The sequence below is a fragment of the Stegostoma tigrinum genome, chromosome 3 (assembly GCF_030684315.1).
Source record: "Stegostoma tigrinum isolate sSteTig4 chromosome 3, sSteTig4.hap1, whole genome shotgun sequence".
NCBI lineage: Eukaryota > Metazoa > Chordata > Chondrichthyes > Orectolobiformes > Stegostomatidae > Stegostoma > Stegostoma tigrinum.
The window spans coordinates 76,740,863-76,760,511 of NC_081356.1; the positions used below are offsets into that span (position 1 = coordinate 76,740,863).

Consider the following 19,649-nt stretch of genomic DNA (forward strand, 5'->3'; position numbering starts at 1 on the left):
TCACAAACATCATGACAAGTTAGACAAAAATAAGTGATTGCATAATGAATCTAGGCCAAAGGAAACAAATGATGTCACGGGTAAACCGTAGTCAAGCTCAACAGCAAGTAAATGAAAACATAATTACATCTTTACACTTAAATAAAGCAGTACAAACTATTAAATGCAGATCCTACAGAAAGCAGTGTTACATATGAACGTACGAATTAGGAATAGGAAATCAACCAAATCAACCTCTTGATTATGGCTGAACAGATTGTAATCACAATTCCACATTTACACCAAACTTTGATAATTCACTGACCTTGCCTTTACTGATCTTTTAGAAAGATAGCTCCAAAGTCTCTCAGCCCTCAAAAAATAAATTATCCTCATTTCTCTCTTAAATGGGAGACACTTAATCTGAAACGCTGTTCCCTAGTTCTTGCACAGGATATCCTTTCAAACACCCAGAGTATTATGGTTATTAAATAGCAAAATCATGTTAGATGCAAGTAGTTGAATGAAGTCTCAATTTAAATGGTGTTACGTTACGCGATTCTTCAGTCAGCTAAGGACCACAATTTGAAAGCAATATTTCCCTGTATGAGAGATGGTATGCTCAATATTTTAGGAGCTTCAATGGTATTTAGCAGCTCCCAGTACTTGTTCTCTTGGACAATAAGCGTTTGACAAAACAATCATGAACAGGGATTACAAATAGCCTGTGCAGTTTACAACTTGATATATATGTAAGGACTCAAACAACAGGCAGATTTGTTTCTGAAACATGTTTCTGGAATATCTGCTTTTGATGTAACGATTTGTATAGGCCAGTACTAAAACAGTGTACTTTGATCTTAAAGCACAGCCCCAGTTACACACAATTTAAAATCCACAGGGCACTTCCAGTGATCATAACTTAAACAAGGCATAGGTAACAATACCTGACTGAAACTAAGTGAAGTTCTCTTTCAGTGACTGACTAATGACAGGTATAGTTGAGATAATAGAATGTCTGATTCAAATTGAACAGCTGCATTCACTAAGCGCATTTAATGTATCTCCTTGTCACCTTCATACTTGCAAGGGTCAGCTAGGTAACAGCATTGATGAAAATGTAATTGACAGGACCTTTAAAACCCCTTACTAAAATCATTTGATTTTTGAGATGTCTCTCTCTTTATGTACATAAAGCTTGAATTATAACCATTGATTATGTGGCTGCGAGTAGTAATTCAAGTTTTAAGACATGTGCCAGGTGACAAAATAAAGGAGAAAGTGACAATGCATAATCTGGTATGAACTGATTTAACACTTACAATGAATCACAAAACACAAAATGTACAAATTAAATATACTTTCTTCTCTCACAAGAGATCCTTCTGGGCAATGCATGTTTTAGAGGATTTTTAGCGAATTCCTGCAGTGCATTTTGAGGTAGTACACACTGTTGCTACACAGCATCAATGTTGGATGACTGTAGATGTGCTGGTACTCAAATGGCTTGCCTTGTCCTGGATGGTGCCAAACTTCACGAGTGTTGTTGGAGTTAGTTGCAAGTAAGAGGGAATGTTCCATCACATAACTGACTTGTGCCTTGCAGATGGTGAACAGGCTTTGGGCAATCAGTATTCCGAGCCTCTGAACTGCTCCTATAGACACTGTATTTATATAGTGAATCCAGTTGAATCAATGGTAACCCCCAGAACGTTGATAATGAGGGATTCAGTGAAGACAACACCATTGAATGTCTTGTTAATGACTTACTTACAATCTACAGTACTCCTCAAATTATACCACATCTACCCTGTCAAGACCCCTAAGATTCTTGGATGTTTCAATGAGACGAACTCTCATTCTTCTAAACTGCAGTGAATACAGGCTCAACCAGTGCAATTTCTACTGCAACCTAGTGAACCTTCTCTAAACTGCCTCCAATGCCAGCATCTTCTTAGATAAGTGGTCCAACGTTGTTTACAATATTCTAGCTGTGATCTGGCTAGTCCCTTATATAGCTTTAGCAAGACTTCCCTATCTTTATACTCCATTCCCTTTGAAATAAAGGCTTACAGCTCACTGGCCTTCCCTATTTCCTTCTGAACCTGTTTGCTAGCTTTTTATGATTCATGCATGAGGACTGAAGACTGAGCAAGACTCCACCTGGAGTGCTGTGTACAGTTCTGGTGTCCTTAGCAAAGGATGGATATAATATTGAGGGAGTGCAACTTTGGCTCACCAGACTAACTCATTTGATAGCAGAGCTGTCTCTCCAGGACCGACTGAGGAACTTCAGTCTGCAATTTTTTTGAATTTTCAAGAATGATGGGGATCTTATTGAAACTTACAAAACCATTGCAAGATGGTACAGTATAGATGCAGATAAGATGGTTCCCCATACTGGTGAGTCTAGACCTAGGGAACATAATCTCAGAATAAGGGGATGATCATTTAAGGTTGTGACCAGGAGGGACTTACTCACTCAGAGTGGCGTAAACTTTTGGAATTCTCCAGCACAGAAGGTTTGTGGAAGTTCAATTCATTCAACATGTTCAAGACTAAAATCAATAGATTTCTGGAGACTAATGACATCAGGCAGTACGGAGATAGTACCAGAAAGTAGCCTTGACGTAGATAATTAGCCATTTTCTAACTGAATGGCACTGCAGGCTAAAAAGGCTGTACAGTCTCCTCCTTTTCTAGTAAAGGAACACTGGTGGCGAAGATACAAAATGGGTTCAGGGACTGAAAGCAGAGAGAAGTGGTGAATAATTAAGGGTATTTAAATGAAAAGAGGGAAGTGTGCAAAGGGACAAAGTGGGCTATCCTTACTAGAGAGACTAACAAACAATACATATAACACTGAAGTATATAAAAACCAAAAAAGAACTGCGGATGCTGTAAATCTGGAACAAAAACAAAGTTGCTGGAAAAGCTCAGCAGGTCTGGCAGCATCTGTGATGGGAAAAAAACAGTTAACATTTCGGGCCCAGTGATCCTTCCTCAGAACTGAAACATGAAGGAAAAAAACAGTTATTGTTTTAGTTCTGAGGAAGGATCACTGGGCCCAAAATGTTAACTTTGGTTTTTTCCTTTACAGATGCTGCCAGACCCGCTGAGCTTTTCCAGCAACTTTGTTTTTGAAAACTGAAATATATCTCTGAACAGTAACAGTTGTATAATGCAAAATATTCAATTAGTATTTCAAGTGTTTACAATTAGCATTTCTGTTTATTATATTTGGTTCATTTACCTCAGAGTTGTCACTGTTGACTCCAAGCTCAAGAACAGCAAGAGGAGACTTCACTTTGGCTTGTGTTGAATGTCCCATTTCAAGGTTAAGACAGAACCCAACTTTTTCAAGCTGCAAATATGATCACATTTAAGATATTTATGCAGAATAGATGTTTGACGTTAGAATAACAATTCAGATTTCGGTGTCTGCCTCCTCCATATCTCCCACCTTGGTCAGACTTTCCAGACCTACATTATAATCCTGCTTGACTTAACAAAGCAATTGGCCTCACCTAAGCACTTGCAATACCACAGAAAATTGACTAGTGGCCTTTGTTCTCTTTGCATGAAAGAGTTTGTATTTCAGCCTACAGGGAATTAACAAATTAAAGATTATCCAGGTTCCTAATGAACTCAATGAGAATATTTTTTATTTCAAATCAAATGGAAAAGAAATTTGTGTGTCATGTAAAACAGGCTGCTGTTTATTCAAGAGATAAAAAGGTGTAGAGCTGGATAAACACAGCAGGCCAAGCAGCATCATAGGAGCAGGAAGGCTGACGTTTCGGGCCTAAGTTCATACATGTCTTGTGCAATTACTGATGACCAAATTCACCCCAGTAAGCTTTCATTTACAACATATGCTAAGAAAATACCGAATAGTGATTTGTACTTTCATTTACCTCTTCTGCCCAAAAACTGTCACTTAAGCTAGGATCTTTTAAATTTTTTGACAGAACGATGCCAGACGTTTTAAGACAAGTAATGTGAAGTTACAGTTACATTTTTGTAAGCAATTAAAAAATGCTATATTTCTCAGATTCCTTGGCTTTTTATTATTGATGCTAAAGAAAAACTCCAGGGTTCTGTCTGTAGATACAAAACTAAATCAAATAACTAAATGTTTTAAATATGGCACAACATCAGATTTTAATATGGTTTAATTGATAATATTCCTCCGTGAACCAGATAGACACAGATTCAAGGCTCACACCAAAACACACTGTACAAATGCCAAAGGACTATTTCATCTTTAATTCTAAGTTGTAGTCCCCATCTTCATGTTCTAGTGATTCACATACACATTAAAGATTATGTGGTACCATTTGAAGAAAACAGATCCAAGGATCTTGGCCAATTCTCTTATCATTGTCAAATATGAATAAATTAATCATTTGTTTCTCTGCTGTACATGGCTGTAATAAACGGTAACCAATTCAAAGCAATTCACTGCATGTGAAGTACAATTGAATTTTTGAGAGATATTTACATACAAATTCTTTTTTCTCCCCCCCATGAAAATCCCAGCACCCAAATTAATTCTGATCTTCTCAACTTATATTACCTTTTTAGGAGCAAACGTATTCTGCCTCAATTTTTCAACAACATCTTGGCCCGTACTTGTCCAGGCCTGGGCAAAGGTTTCAGCCTTCTCTTGACTCAGGTGAATATTTTCTAGTTGTTGTTGAAGAGCAATGGGTTTCATGTTGTAATAGGCTGCCTAATAACAGACAAACAAGTAAAGTGAAAATTCGAAACAGAGCCGAGTAACGCACTGCAGAGATAATTCATGATTTCAAAAGTAAAGTGGACCAGTACTTGAAAGAGATAAAATTGGAGGACTACTGGGATAATGTTGTGTAATGGGATGGAGAACTTGCATCGATTCAATTGGCAAAATGACCTCCCTTCTGTTAAGTGATAATGGGAACTGCAGATGCTGGAGAATCCAAGATAATAAAATGTGAAGCTGGATGAACACAGCAGGCCCAGCAGCATCTCAGGAGCACAAAAGCTGACGTTTCGGGCACAGACCCTTCATCAGAGAGGGGGATGGGGTGAGGGTTCTTGGAATAAATAGGGAGAGAGGGGGAGGCGGACCGAAGATGGAGAGAAAAGAAGATAGGTGGAGAGGAGAGTATAGGTGGGGAGGTAGGGAGGGGATAGGTCAGTCCAGGGAAGACGGACAGGTCAAGGAGGTGGGATGAGGTTAGTAGGTAGGAGATGGAGGTGCGGCTTGGGGTGGGAGGAAGGGATGGGTGAGAGGAAGAACAGGTTAGGGAGGCAGAGACAGGCTGACTGGTTTTGGGATGCAGTGGGGGAAGGGGAGATTTTGAAGCATGTGAAGTCCACATTGATACCATTGGGCTGCAGGGTTCCCAAGCGAAATAGGAGTTGCTGTTCCTGCAACCTTCGGGTGGCATCATTGTGGCACTGCAGGAGGCCCATGATGGACATGTCATCTAAAGAATGGGAGGGGGAGTGGAAATGGTTCGCGACTGGAAGGTGCAGTTGTTTATTGCGAACCGAGCGGAGGTGTTCTGCAAAGCGGTCCCCAAGCCTCCGCCTGGTTTCCCCAATGTAGAGGAAGCCACACCGGGTACAATGGATACAGTATACCACATTGGCAGATGTGCAGGTGAACCTCTGCTTAATATGGAATGTCATCTTGGGGCCTGGGATAGGGGTGAGGGAGGACAACCTCCGGATACAACGCATCATCCTCCGACACTTCCGCCATCTACAATCCGACCCCACCACCAAAGACATTTTTCTATCCCCACCCTTGTCGGCTTTCCGGAGAGACCACTCTCTCCGTGACTCCCTTGATCGCTCCACACTGCCCTCCAACCCCACCACACCCAGCACCTTCCCCTGCAACCGCAGGAAATGCTACACTTGCCCCAACACCACCTCCCTCACCCCTATCCCAGGCCCCAAGATGACTTTCCCTATTAAGCAGAGGTTCACCTGCACATCTGCCAATGTGGTATACTGTATCCATTGTACCCGGTATGGCTTCCTCTGCATTGGGGAAACCAGGCGGAGGCTTGGGGACCGCTTTGCAGAACACCACCGCTCAGTTCGCAATAAACAACTGCACCTCCCAGTCGCGAACCATTTCAACTCCCCCTCCCATTCTTTAGATGACATGTCCATCATGGGCCTCCTGCAGTGCCACAATGATGCCACCCGAAGATTGCAGGAACAGCAACTCATATTCCGCTTGGGAACCCTGCAGCCCAATGGTATCAATGTGGACTTCACCAGCTTCAAAATCTCCCCTTCCCCCACCACATCCCAAAACCAGCCCAGTTCGTCCCCTCCACCCACTACACCCCAAAACCAGTCCAGCCGGTCTCTGCCTCCCTAACCTGTTCTTCTTCTCACCCATCCCTTCCTCCCACCCCAAGCTGCACCTCCATCTCCTACCTACTAACCTCATCCCACCTCCTTGACCTGTCCGTCTTCCCTGGACTGACCTATCCCCTCCCGACCTCCCCACCGAGACTCTGCTCTCCACCTATCTTCTTTTCTCTCCATCTTCAGTCCGCTTCCCCCTCTCTCCCTATTTATTCCAGAACACTCACCCCATCCCCCTCTCTGATGAAGGGTCTAGGCCCGAAACGTCAGCTTTTGTGCTCCCGAGATGCTGCTGGGCCTGCTGTGTTCATCTAGCCTCACATTTTATTATCTCCCTTCTGTTAAAACTGATTGCACAGATTTTTGAGAACTTTTCAAATAAATAAATAGTTGATGCAAGTGCAACAGCACTTCTTAAAAAAATGTTTCAGCATAGACATAATTATTTAATTTACAGATGCTGTTCTAACTTGTCACAAGCAGAATATCTAGACTGATTAAACCAGTGCATTCAATTGCACTTAACCTAAATACTAAATTAATTAAGTGTCACACACTTATCTACAATAGCAGAACAGCTCTTTTAGGAATTGCACCAAACACCATGCGTGCCTGTTTTGGGCAATGGTTACTAGTTAAGACAAGATTTTGAAGGAGGTGATATTTTTCTCTTGAGCACAGTGGTATTAGTCTGAGAATGGGTTATGACATCAGTTGACCAACAAAGATCATCAAGGAATGATGGGTACTTCAGGCACATTCCATTCAGAACTGGTCATAATAGATTATGGCAACAGTTGATAGTATCAGATTTAAAGAAAACGCAGGAAATTGCGCAAAGGTTGGTGGCAGACTAGAAGATTGGACAGAATGTAACAAACAGCAAAGATTGACTAAAGATGAATAAGGAGGGAAAAATTTAGTAGAAAGCTAGCTAGAAATATACAAAAACAAAGAGTTTCCATAGATATTTAAAAAGGGAAACATTAACAAAGCAAATGTTGATCCGACAGGAAGTGAGTGCCGGGATATAATAATGGGAAGTAAGGAGATGGTAGGTGATATAAACAGGCATTCTGAATATGACTTCATCACGAAGGATGCAAGTTATATCCCAAAAATAATTGTAAATCAGCAAATAGAAGTGACGGACAAGCTAAAGAAAATTACTATATCAGAAGAAGTGGTATTCAGCAAATTGCTGGAGATGCTGGACAAGTCCCCAGGTCCCAATGGGGTACATCCTTATCTTAACCCATTGTAGTGATAGGTAATGCAGTTTTTTTTTGATTTTCCAAAATTTCAAAGTGTCAGGGCAAGTACAATTAGAATAGAAAATAGCAAATGCAACTCTTTAACTGGGAAAGGTACGGAGATTAAAAAACCGGAAACGACAATTTGAATGGCTAAATAACCATAACAGGGAGCATGTTAAGAACTGTGTTTAGAGACAATATAGCAGGGCACTTAAAGTTCAAGGTATTTGGGTACACTCAACACAATGTCGAAAGGAAATCATGTTTAACCAATTTATTATATTTCTTTGAGGAAGTAGCAAATTTTGTGATTACAGGGAAACCAATGGATGTAATGCACTGGGATTCCCACAAGGTATTTGATAAAGTTTCACATCAAAGACTATTCCAGAAAATGAATGGTACATGGTTAGCACACATATGGATAGAAGGTTGGTGATCTGACAGGAAATAGAGAGTAGGCACCCGTTGATAGTATTCTGGTTCACAAGATGTAAAAAGTGGTGTGTGACAGTGATCATTGCTGAGCTACCACAGTTTACAATGTATATGAATGACTTGGTAGAAAGGGCTGAAGGTATGGTTACGTGTGACTGACGACACACAGGTATGTTTAGAAGTAAGTTGTGATGTGACTGTAAGGAAGCTGTGAAGGGATACAGATAGGTTAAGCGCTCGGGCAAAGATTTAACAAATTGAACATTATGTAGAAAAATGTGAAATTGTCCATTATGATAAGAAAAGGAAAAAATAATCTAAATGGTGAGAGACTGCAGAGCTCCAAGATGCAGAGGAATCTGGTGTTCCAGTGCACGATTTATAAAACATTAGTATGTATATACAGCATATTGCAAGGGGAACAGAATATACAATTAGAGGAAGTCATGCTTCAGTTATAGGCATTGATGAGACCCACACCCACTTCTCATCTTTACCCTCCAACCACTACATCTACAAATATATCTGGATGGAGAAACAGATTTACACTGTCTAGTCTGTAAGTTACGGTTGTCAACTTTCTCCTCACTATTTACCAGAATGCTGCCTGGGTGGATAGTTTGAGCTACAAGGAAGCTTGGATTAATTGAGGCTGTTTCCGTTGCAGCACCAAGGCATTGGAGGGGGCATGATAGAGATATTTAAGATTATGACGGGAATAGATACATTGGATAGGAAGGCTCTTTTTCCATTAGTACAGGGTCAATAACCAGGGTGTGTTAAATTAATATCAGAGATAATAGGAACTGCAGATGCTGGAGAATCCAAGATAATAAAATGTGAGGCTGGATGAACACAGCAGGCCAAGCAGCATCTCAGGAGCACAAAAGCTGACGTTTCGGGCCTAGACCCTTCATCAGCTCTGATGAAGGGTCTAGGCCCGAAACGTCAGCTTTTGTGCTCCTGAGATGCTGCTTGGCCTGCTGTGTTCATCCAGCCTCACATTTTATTACCTTGTGTTAAATTAAGTTGAGATAGAAGATTCAAAAGAGAGTTAAGGACAATTTCTTTTCACTATAAAGGATGGTTGGAATCCAGAACTCACTGCCTAAAAAAGGGTGCTCGACTCGAAAACTCTTATAACATTTGCACTATATGTAGGTTTTCACTTGCAATTCTACATTCTCCCAGACTATGGATTATGCTGAAAAATGGGATTAGTCAGATCTTTGTTGACTACTTTGGAAACAATAAGCCAAATGGCATCTTTCTACACAGCAAATGTCAATGAGTCTCTTATCAATTCAACTATCCATGTTTATAATACCACCTCCGTCCCATATAAATACAGCTTTCAATGTAACCCAGCCACCACAAATCTGACAAGATACTTTCATCTACCTTTTTTACCTCAGTAACATTTCAAGTGCAGATTTAAAACAGGAAAAAAAAAAGCATCTCTTACACTTTGATAAGATATTGTCGCCACTTTTACTTTATTCATTAAAATGCTTACTTTAAGTGGTCTCATGTTTCCAACAAGCTTGGATTTGATATATTTCACAGAGTGACAATGTAGTGAGTTGAATCCGGATTTTATTTTCTAAGTGTTTAGGGAAAATTCCCAGGATGTTTTGGTATCAGTGGTAATTTACACTGATGGAAAATATTAGTCTAGTTTCTGACAATTTCAGTCCTAAAGCTTTCAAAATTATTTGAAAAAAACTGCATAAATAACACTTACATGCAGTATTTTGGAAAGTGTGGCAACCAGTGTGGGTCTCATTTCCTTGATAACTTGTTAATTACTAAAAACGTTGCTGTTATTTTTTCTACTAGAAGAGCAAAGGTGAAAAATATTTGCTTTGAGCATCCTGGGTATTTGTTTTTGAAAACTGAGCACCAGCATGAACAAAGGTTTATCCAACTCTCAAATTTCAGAATAAAGTTACAGCAGGCACGTGGCATTTTTCCCATGAGAACACAGACGCAACATAAATTAAACCTGAATAAGCTGAATTAGTCCTCTTGTTTTTAAAGAATGATTTAAAGTACAATTTGAAATGGAAACTGCTGGAAGCTGAAGCTAAATATTAGAGCAATACTGCTGATAATGGTATTAATGCACTTTGGAAACTTCGGTGCACAACCGAAATTCAGTTCGGGCAAAGGCATGAGTCTCAGCAAATGTATAATCTGCAAGACTGAAGGTTTAGGAGAGACTGAAGTGTTCAGATAGCTTAGGGATATTGGTCCAGCTTTGTTGAGGTGAAACCTGTCTATCTTTGACAGGTAACAAGGTGCAGAGCTGGATGAACACAGCAGGCCAAGCAGCAGCAGAGGAGCAGGGAGGCTGACATTTCGGACCTAGACCCTTCATCAGTAAAAAGGTTTGACAGGTGTTTCCTGATGTAATTTGGTTCCAATGACCAAATAAACTTCTTGCACAATTTCTCTCGGTGTACATTAACCTGCCTTACCTTAATGCCAATTACTCAATAGCAGGCAGTACAGAAAGAAAAACAAATGAGACCATTTATGGTGAGCAGTTAAAACACAGAAACTTTGCAAGGAATCATTAATTTTAAAACACCAGATAGTTTTCAGAAAAGGGTTTAGAAAATGTCTGGAATTCTACTGTCCTAATTTTGGGAACTTTAAATGCTCAACATTTGGCTGACATGAATGATATCGCAGTTCAATCAGTAATCACTAGCCAATTTAACTTATGCTGACAATTTACACAAACTAAATTCCACCACTTTAAATCATAATATACCACAAGGTGAATGGTTTATTTTCTTTACAGCTTTTATAAAATGCAATATTATTCAGTGGAATGGTTTTAAGACCTTGAAAACATTAATCAAATCCAAGAAAAGGAAGGTGAGCAAATCCGAACAGTTATAAAATGCAATTTCATGTAATTTCACCTGCTCCAGGATAAAAGATACAGTTTCCAGCACCAAGCGGAGATCTTGTTTTTCCAGAGAGAGCGCAGCTTGTAGCTTTTCCTTCTCTTCTTCATTAAACGAATGTTCATCCTAAAAACACAATTAATAAGAATTGAACTAATGCAAGAGGTTCTAATCAACACTGTAAAAATATACTAATAAAATATACACAGAATTCGTTTTGAATGGCACCTTGTGTTGCAAGAACGCTCTTACAAAATTAACTTTAATTCCAACCAAAAGGAGGTGAGACAGACCAGCCTAGATTGCTTCGGTATCCGAAGAATTGAATATGGCGCTGAACATTTACGCAGCCATCAGTGAACATCCCCACTTCCGACTTTATGACAGACAGGAAGTTGTTGATGAAGCAGCTTAAGATGTTGGGCCTGAGTCACTAGGAATTCTTGCACAGATGTCCTGGAGCTAAAATGACTGACCTCCAGCAAGCACAACCTTTTTCAATACACCAGGTATGACTCTAACCAGCAAAGATCAAGTGACTTGATTCCAAGTGATTTGTTTTGCTGGGCTCTTTGTTGCTACATTTGGTCAAATGCAACATGGGTATCAAGGGTGGTCTAGAATTCAGCTCCTTTGTTTGAACAAAAGCTGTAATGAGGTCAGGAGCTGAGAGGTGCTGGTGGACCCCAAACTGGGCGTAATGAGCAGGTTAATGCAAAGCAAGTGCTGCTAGCTAGCATTGTTGATGACATTTTTCATCAGCTGACTGATAATTAAGAGTACTGACAGGGTGTGAATTTATTCTGCTTTTGTGTGCGCAAGTGCACCACCATCCCTTCTGTGTCAAAATCCTGGAATTCCCTCCTTAACAGTATCTTGTTTTTAACTACAACACAAACTGTAGCAGTTCATGGACGATACTCATCACCACCTTAAGGGCAACTATGGTTCACATTATATGCTGACCGAGTCAAAGACAACTATATCCCTTAAAAGAAATTTAAAAAGCTAATAGGGTAGCAAAGAAGTTCAAGGGTAACAGAGGGACTGAAATATTACATTGGGTGGATCAACAGTAGTGGGATCCAGTCTGAGGGAGACAGGAGAGGATAGAAGGTATATGCCTAAAGCCAACATTTGGACTCTCGCTGCTGTTAAAAGACGACTTCTCCTTTTACTCTCTCTCTCTCACACACATCGCTCCTTATTATTTTTCTCCTATTCCCTCTAAACTTTCTATATTTGGCCTGGTTCTCACGTGTCTACTCAACCTGACATCTGCCATTTTTTTGCTTTGCCTTAGTGGCCATCTGTATTGGAGCTCTGGTTTTCTTTATACCAATTTTCATCTCTACAAGACTGCACTTCAAAAATACCTCTTTAAAAGCCAGTCCATTTTTTTGTTTTTGAGGTTTGCCCATGAATCTTGGTTACGATTAGCAAAAGATCCATCTCATTTACTTTAAAATTGGCTCTTACTGAAATTACTCAATATTTTTCTATGGGTTGTTCCTTAATTTTTCCATAGCTAACCCGAATCTATAATTAAATAGATATTTCAATCCCTCACTCCCCATCCCAAAATGTTTCATTTAGCTGACCTTATTCCTCAGAATGAGATCCAGCAATTCCTCCATTCTCATTGATGTTTTTGACCCACTCATCAAGAACATTCTCCTGAACTCACCTCAGCAACACTTATGCACCTTACACTAGCTATCCTAATATAGAGTACAGTAACCATGAAGTTCCCCATAACTATATTCCTTGCACTTCTCTTTAATTATCTTGTAAACTTGCCCCTGCACGTAATTCCAATTAATCGGTACAACAGTACATCTATCATTTATTAACTCTAACTAAGGGCCAGCTCAAGGGCATCCATTTTTTTTCCAGCATTGTATAATATTTGGAGATATTGCAATCTTGTGCTGCCTCTCCCAATCAGTTATACGCCTTGCTTATCTTCTCTGATGTTCCCACCCTGCCAAAATAATTTAAATCCAGTCCAACATCACAAGTATACCGCCCACAAGGACACTGCATCCCAACCAAACAGGGCCACCAACTTATCCAGGTACCCAGGAATCTAAGCTCTGTCCCCTCTACAAGGACTCTAATTATTTGTGTACTTGCTCTATCCTCCTATTTTGTGCTCAGCAACTTAAGGCACTGGAGGCACTCAGGTTACTATCTTTGAGATCCTGCTTGCTAGCCTCCCCCCGAATCCCAAGAACACCGGTTCCCTAAAATCAGCCAGCAACATATGAACCTTTTTACCAATTACGTGACTGGAACCATTATGCTGGCAGTCTACTCAACCTGTCAGAGAACTCAGCAGCTGCCCAGTGTCACCCTGAAGGCATTATACATCCTGCATTCACATACACAGCAGAGAGATAGCTGCATGCTCCCTAACTGTAGGCTATATAACTAAGCTATAAGATGATATTAAATAAGGCAAGATTATATTCCCTGGGAGTCAGAAGGTGAGGAACTAGCTAACTGAGTCTTAGCTACTCAAAAATTACAAGGCACATAGGCTGGAGAGATTGTAACACAGTAAGAATGGTCCAGGCCAATCATCTGGGGACAGAGATGCAAATCTCACCACAGGGACCTAAAACAGTGTCCTTATCTTTTGTCCAGAAGATTCAGGTTCAAGTCTCATCTGCTCCAAAGGTGTGTTGTATCATGTCAGGGTAGGGTGATTGAAAAACCTAAAAGCACATGGAGGGGCCTCAGCGCCTTGGGTCAAATCCCATCTGCTCCAAAGATGTATAATAACACGTCTGTACATCAGGTTTAAAAATATCAAAAGGCCCATGGGACAAAGGTGGGTATATAGAGTTAGGCCAAAGAGCAGCCATTGAACTATGAACAGAACAGGTTTGCGGGGTAAATGACATTATCTTAGCAGTTTTTCAGTATTTTCTGTTTTTATTATGAGGAACATTTTTTACTGATCAATTTACACAGGGCTGGTTTAGTTAAATATTAAAAAGATGGTGGGAACATAATATCGTACATGAAATCAAGATTTCTAATTAGTAATGACGGGAGGGACAAATACATTCCAAAATTAGAAAAATCAGTTTTTTTAAAAATATGAAGCATCCATTCTGTTACATGGACTTAATTATGTTATTTAAAGTAAATCGGGCCATACTCAAAAGCGATCCATTTGTAATGGGAACTACTACCCTTCAAAATATTATTAGCTCATATCATGACAGCATTAACATTTAGTTGTTTCATTGTGATAGTCTGCTGCCATATAAAAAAACATTTCTATTTTTCATCAAGTACCTTCAAGTGAAGTTTCTGAAGAATGCGAGACAGCAGGCGGGGAAATTTAGCAGCATCGATTCCATTGATTAATACAACAGCTTGCTTTATGCTGATCAGAGAGAAAATGAGTCAGATGAATAACTTTATTCAATTTCTACATAATTTCAAACGGTTGATCTAAACAACACTAAAACTGAGAATTCAGTTCAGTAATAGGGAAATACTATATATTAAAATAAGTGCAGTTTGAAGGGGCACCCCATTTCCTGAGATGCTATTTTTTGATAATCCACTAAACTGAAGTCCCTGATCAGATGGACATATTGTTGCTGATCAGCAATTTTCAAAGAAGAGCCAGGAATTCTCCCAGAGTGGAATGGAGACGGTTGCTGGACTGAGCTCTGGTGGAGATGGTCAGTGACTTCAGGCCAGTCAGACCACATGTCCTTGTGTTAAGCTACTGCCATGTAATGTTTATCTGACTATAATGTTTATCCTTTTAATTAAGTCTTTTATGTCTTATTTCTAATTTATACTATGAATCACTGTAAGGTAATGCAACTTTTCCTTTTAATTCTTTTTCTAAGATTTGTACCTAGGTATTTTGTACCCAAGGTGGCACCATGAGAGATAACATTATAAACTTTTCATTGCACCCCTGTACTTGAGTACATGTGACAATAAAGGATATTCTGTTCTACTCTACAAACTTCAAAATGACAATAGAGCGAATTCAGCTTTTCAGGTTAAGACTATGTCAAACTCAAAGTTCACCAAACCAAGGATCATATCAACATTTCCAAGAGAACAAGATTATAAACAAGTGATCTTACGACACATCAATAAGCTGATATTTTGCTTCCATTCTAGCAAATTTCAAACACTGAAGTTTTGTTGTTCAAATACATTGCAATAACACTGGATTACAGCCAAGCATTGATGTGGGACTAAGCACAAAGTGCGAGCACAGGCATCTGTACATTTCTATGATATTTCAGCAATAACTCCTTTTTCAAAACTACTAATCTGATTTTCTAATTACAAAATCACCAGTCACTATTTTAACAATTTGTCAGAATAGGTTTTTACTTCATGGTTTATTTGTGCTTATTCAATACTATATATTATCGAAACGGGACATAGCTTAAAAGTAAAGGGAACCCATTAAAGAAGAAGATAGAGATGAGGAAACATGTTCCTCTCAGGAGGCTCATAAGCCTTTGGAATTCCCTTCCTGAAAAGGCAGTGGATACAGAATCTAAATTATTTTTAAAGGCAGAGGATTCTGGATTATCAAAGGAGCAAAAAATTATTAGGAATATACAGGAATGTCGGATTGAGGTTAAAATCAGATCAGCCATTTTCTTAGAGTGGCAGAGCACGCTTGAAGGACTGTCAGGTCTAATCTTATTCCTTGTTTGTGTTAAAACACTCTTATTCACAGTTGCCACCGGCATCCTTTGTGATTATGGTCAAGCAATATTACTTTACTAACATGAAAACTATTCCCTTGTAAGTTCAACTTCATTATTCAGCTCAATAAGACAGTTCTTACTGGTGCAGCTTGCAAATGTCTATTCGTAGTTAGAGGTTTCCATGAATATCTGCTATTTCAGCATCGATACTGTAAATACAGACAGACTCCCGGCAATTCCACCAAACGATCTTTCCTTCATTCCCTTCTCCTATGCTGGCTGTTAACATCATCTTCCCCCACACATGGCGACAGATTTCCTGCTGGTCAGACAGACTGTCATTATGCCAGCACAAATAGGAGTTTGGGGACTCTGAAGAATAGCACTTCCAAAAGAATTTTCCAAGAAATTAAATATTCCTCCCAGTTATTCCTCCATGCCTGAAACCCTCAGTGTCCATAAAAATTGGACAGCACTGATAAAATTAAGTTAAAATAGTTACTCAGGATACACTAGTCTGTTAAATACATACTGTAACTCCTATGTAAGTATTAACCTGACCCCGTACTCACCTCACATTCCCCACTACACATGCAACCCTCAAGACACTGACTTGATGGATGTGAGTTTGCTCGCTGAGCTGGAAGGTTAGTTTTTCAGACGTTTCGTCACCATTCGAGGTAACATCAGTGAGCCTCCGATGAAGCACTGGTGTTATGTCCCGCTTTCTATTTATCTGGTTAGGTTTCCTTGGGTTGGTCCAACCCAAGGAAACCTAACCAGATAAATAGAAAGCGGGACATAACACCAGCGCTTCGTCAGAGGCTCACTGATGATGTTACCTATCCAGAACCTCAACCTGAGCTCAAATCTTCTCAAAACTCACTAACACTGACTTGATATCCTTAACACCCAATACATCCTGCCCAGAACACTAATCTCCGTGGGCTGCCCCTCCTCACCCCAGCCCCAGACTCAACGCCCCTCTACCAGATGCTGTTCCCGATTCCCCCACAACGTAGCTCACCCACCTCAACCGGACCTGCTCTGTTAGGACCAACCCGATCCAATCCATCATCGGACCCAACCTCACCCTCCTGGATCTGAAGCCCAAAGACTCAGACAGTCATTGAGTTATACAGCAGGTCTTTCAGTACAACTCAGCCACGCAGACAAGATATCCTCAGCTGACCTCATCCCATTTGCCAGCATTCGGCCCATATCCCCTTAAACCCTGACTATTTGTGTACCCATTCAGATGCCTTTTAAATAATGTAATTGTACGCACCTCCACCACATCCTCTGGCAGCTCATTCTGTACACGCACCATCCTCTGTGTGAAAAAAGTTGCCTCTCAGCTCCCTTTTAAACCTTGCCCCTCTCACCTTAAACTTACGTCCTTTACTTTCAAACTCCCCTAACCTTGGCTAGTCACCCTATCCATGTGCCTCATGAATTTATAAACCCTAATCAGGTCATCCCTCAGCCTCCAAGACTCCAGGGGAAAAAAGCTCCAGGCTGCTCAGCCTCTCCTATTGCTCAAACACTCTAATCCCAGCAACATCCTTGTAAATATTTTCTGAACCCTTTCAAGTTTAACAACATCTTTCCTATAGAAACACCAACTTCCTCATCCACTGCCGGACACAATTGCTCCTGATTACCCTTGACCAACCTTCACAACTTAATGAGTCTCCTTGCCCCTTACCCAACTGACAATCCACACACCCCTGACCCCAGGTGACCCTGCATTCATCTGGGCATCTACTTAACTGGCACCCAACCCTCCCAGCACCCTGACAAGTCAATTGGCATTCAACACTTTGACAACAGCCTTTGGTGCCCGATAATTGTATAATCCGCCTTCCAGCTCGATCTCCTGCTTCAGGCTAAACCAGTTCACAACCTCAGTGTCTAATTCAACACCCACTCGAACTTCCCACCCCAGGGCTGAGAAACCATCCTCCAGCTCCATTCCCTCAGTCACTCACCCAACTCTGAATCCTCCATCAGGGTCTACGCAAGTGGAAGCTGCTGTGGCTCAAGACACCACAAGATTTATTACAGCTCCTCAGAACAGGTTTTAAAATGTAATGTACAAGGCTTCTTAAAAAAAAACTAAAGTCACAAATGCGCTCAATCTCTCCCTTGTACGTGCATTTACCTTTGCGTTTCTTTAACAATTGCAGCCATTTGGCCAGGAGTCTGCACCGGGCTGTGGGTCAATGCCTGGTCACACACTGTCCGCTCACTCTCACGGCCCAGTTCCCACTGACCGGACACAGGCAAACAGCGCACCGCGGCTGATTTCCGGCTCCGGTCCGCGGTGTGACGGGATCCCGTGAGGCTCAGTTCTCGAGCTGGTAGAGACGGAGTGTGGGGAGGCCCGAAGCCTGAGTGGGGATATAAAGAGCGAGCTCTCTCCCTCCCCGCTCCGTTAGTGATAGGGTGGGGACTGCCCGGAGGCGGCCTGTCCGCAAGTGCAACTCGCTCAGTGCCCCACCCCGGCAATTAGTTTCCTATTGAAAACCATGATCGAACCTGTCTCCCGCCCACCCTCGGACAGTGTGTTACAGATCCTAACTACTTACTACATTTAAACAAGTTATTTTTTTTAGTTTATAACAAATGTCACATGGGCTCCATATCGAATAGGAGATCATGCTTGACCTAATTGCGACATTACCTAGCACTAGGTGCTCCTAAGATGCTGCTTGGCCTGCTGTGTTCATCCAGCTCCACACCTTGTTATCTAGGAAAAACGTAAAGGACTGCTTTCTATATCCTCATTGCACCAAGGCTGATGCAGGTGGAAAGGAATGAGAACAGGCACCTGCCAACGCTTTATCAATGTAAGTATACTTGGTGCCAGTAATGAAGCTATCCCGTACTTGACTAAGTAAAAACTAAGCTGGCCAATAAAATGTTCTCTGTTTTGTAAAAATTCGGCCAATGGAAGCTTACCTAAGTGTCCTCATCTCTTAAGATTTTGAGCACCTCATTCAAAACTTCTCTGAGGAACATCTTTAACAGGAATCCCTACAGTGCAGAAAGATGCCATTCAGCACCACATCAAGTCAGCACCAACCCAATGAAAAGTGTCCCACCCAGACCCGCACCCCATCTTTGTAACCCCGCGTGGGGTTTTTAACCTCAGCTAACCCACACGTCCTTGGACATTACAACGCAATTTAGCATGGCCAATCCAGCTAACCTGCACATCTTTCGACTATGAGCAGAACGCACACAGACATTGGGATAATGTGCAAACTCCACACAGGTAGCCACCCAAGGCTGGAATTGGACCTGGGTCCCTGATGCTATGAGTCACCCATTACACCACTAGATCAATCCATGTAGCTGAAGCCCCTCATCACTGGGACCATCCTCGTAAATCTTTTCTGCATATCCTTCACAAAGTGTAGTGCCCAGAATCAGTCCTAAAACTCAAGTCAAGGCTCACTATAAAATATTATGCTCCTGTATGGAAGTTAATATTTCAGATCAGTATTGAGATGATACACCAACTTAAACACATATAGGAACTTTAGTTAGTGTTTTAAAATATCACTTGAATGTTTCCAATTCTTTGTAAACTAAACACCTAGTTCTAGAAGCTTCAACCAGTGGAAATAGTTTATCTTCCCTTTTTTTCCGGATTAGATCACCTTCTTAACCTAAATTCCAGAGAAGACAGGCCTGTGTATGATTTGTCCTCATTAACTTAACCCCTGAAGTCCCCTTCCAAGTCTACTTTGTACTCCCTCCAAGACCAACATGTTCTTCCTAAGGTGTCCAGATTTGCTCTCGGTACTCCAAGTGGAGTCTAAATCGGGTGTTGTATAACTACAGCATAAGATTAGTCTTCTTATACTCCAGAACACAAGCTATAAAGTTCAGTATTCCATTAGTCTTGCTTCAAATCGCTCAAACGGAACTAAGGAATTTTGCTGAAAATAAAACAACGAAGCTTT

General features: G+C 40.8%; 1 protein-coding gene across 3 annotated transcripts in view; it reads right to left on the reverse strand.

The window, feature by feature from the left end:
• commd10 (COMM domain containing 10) overlaps positions 1-18,106 on the reverse strand; it is a 78,102-nt gene extending 59,996 nt beyond the window's left edge. The window contains exons 1-5 of one of the 3 annotated variants that reach the window (XR_007247160.2): positions 17,840-18,105; positions 14,279-14,369; positions 10,985-11,095; positions 4,559-4,714; positions 3,233-3,343 (exon numbers count right to left, since the gene is read on the reverse strand). Coding sequence is in view for 2 of the 3 variants with exons in the window: in XM_048527018.2 (XP_048382975.1) it covers positions 3,233-3,343; positions 4,559-4,714; positions 10,985-11,095; positions 14,279-14,369; positions 17,840-17,868 (498 nt within the window). In the remaining variant the exon portion in view is untranslated. Of the gene's footprint in view, positions 1-3,232; positions 3,344-4,558; positions 4,715-10,984; positions 11,096-14,278; positions 14,370-17,839 lie in introns of all 3 variants that reach the window. The other 2 variants (XM_048527018.2, XM_048527019.2) reach the window with 2 other exon arrangements.
• Between the last annotated feature and the right edge of the window lie 1,543 nt (positions 18,107-19,649).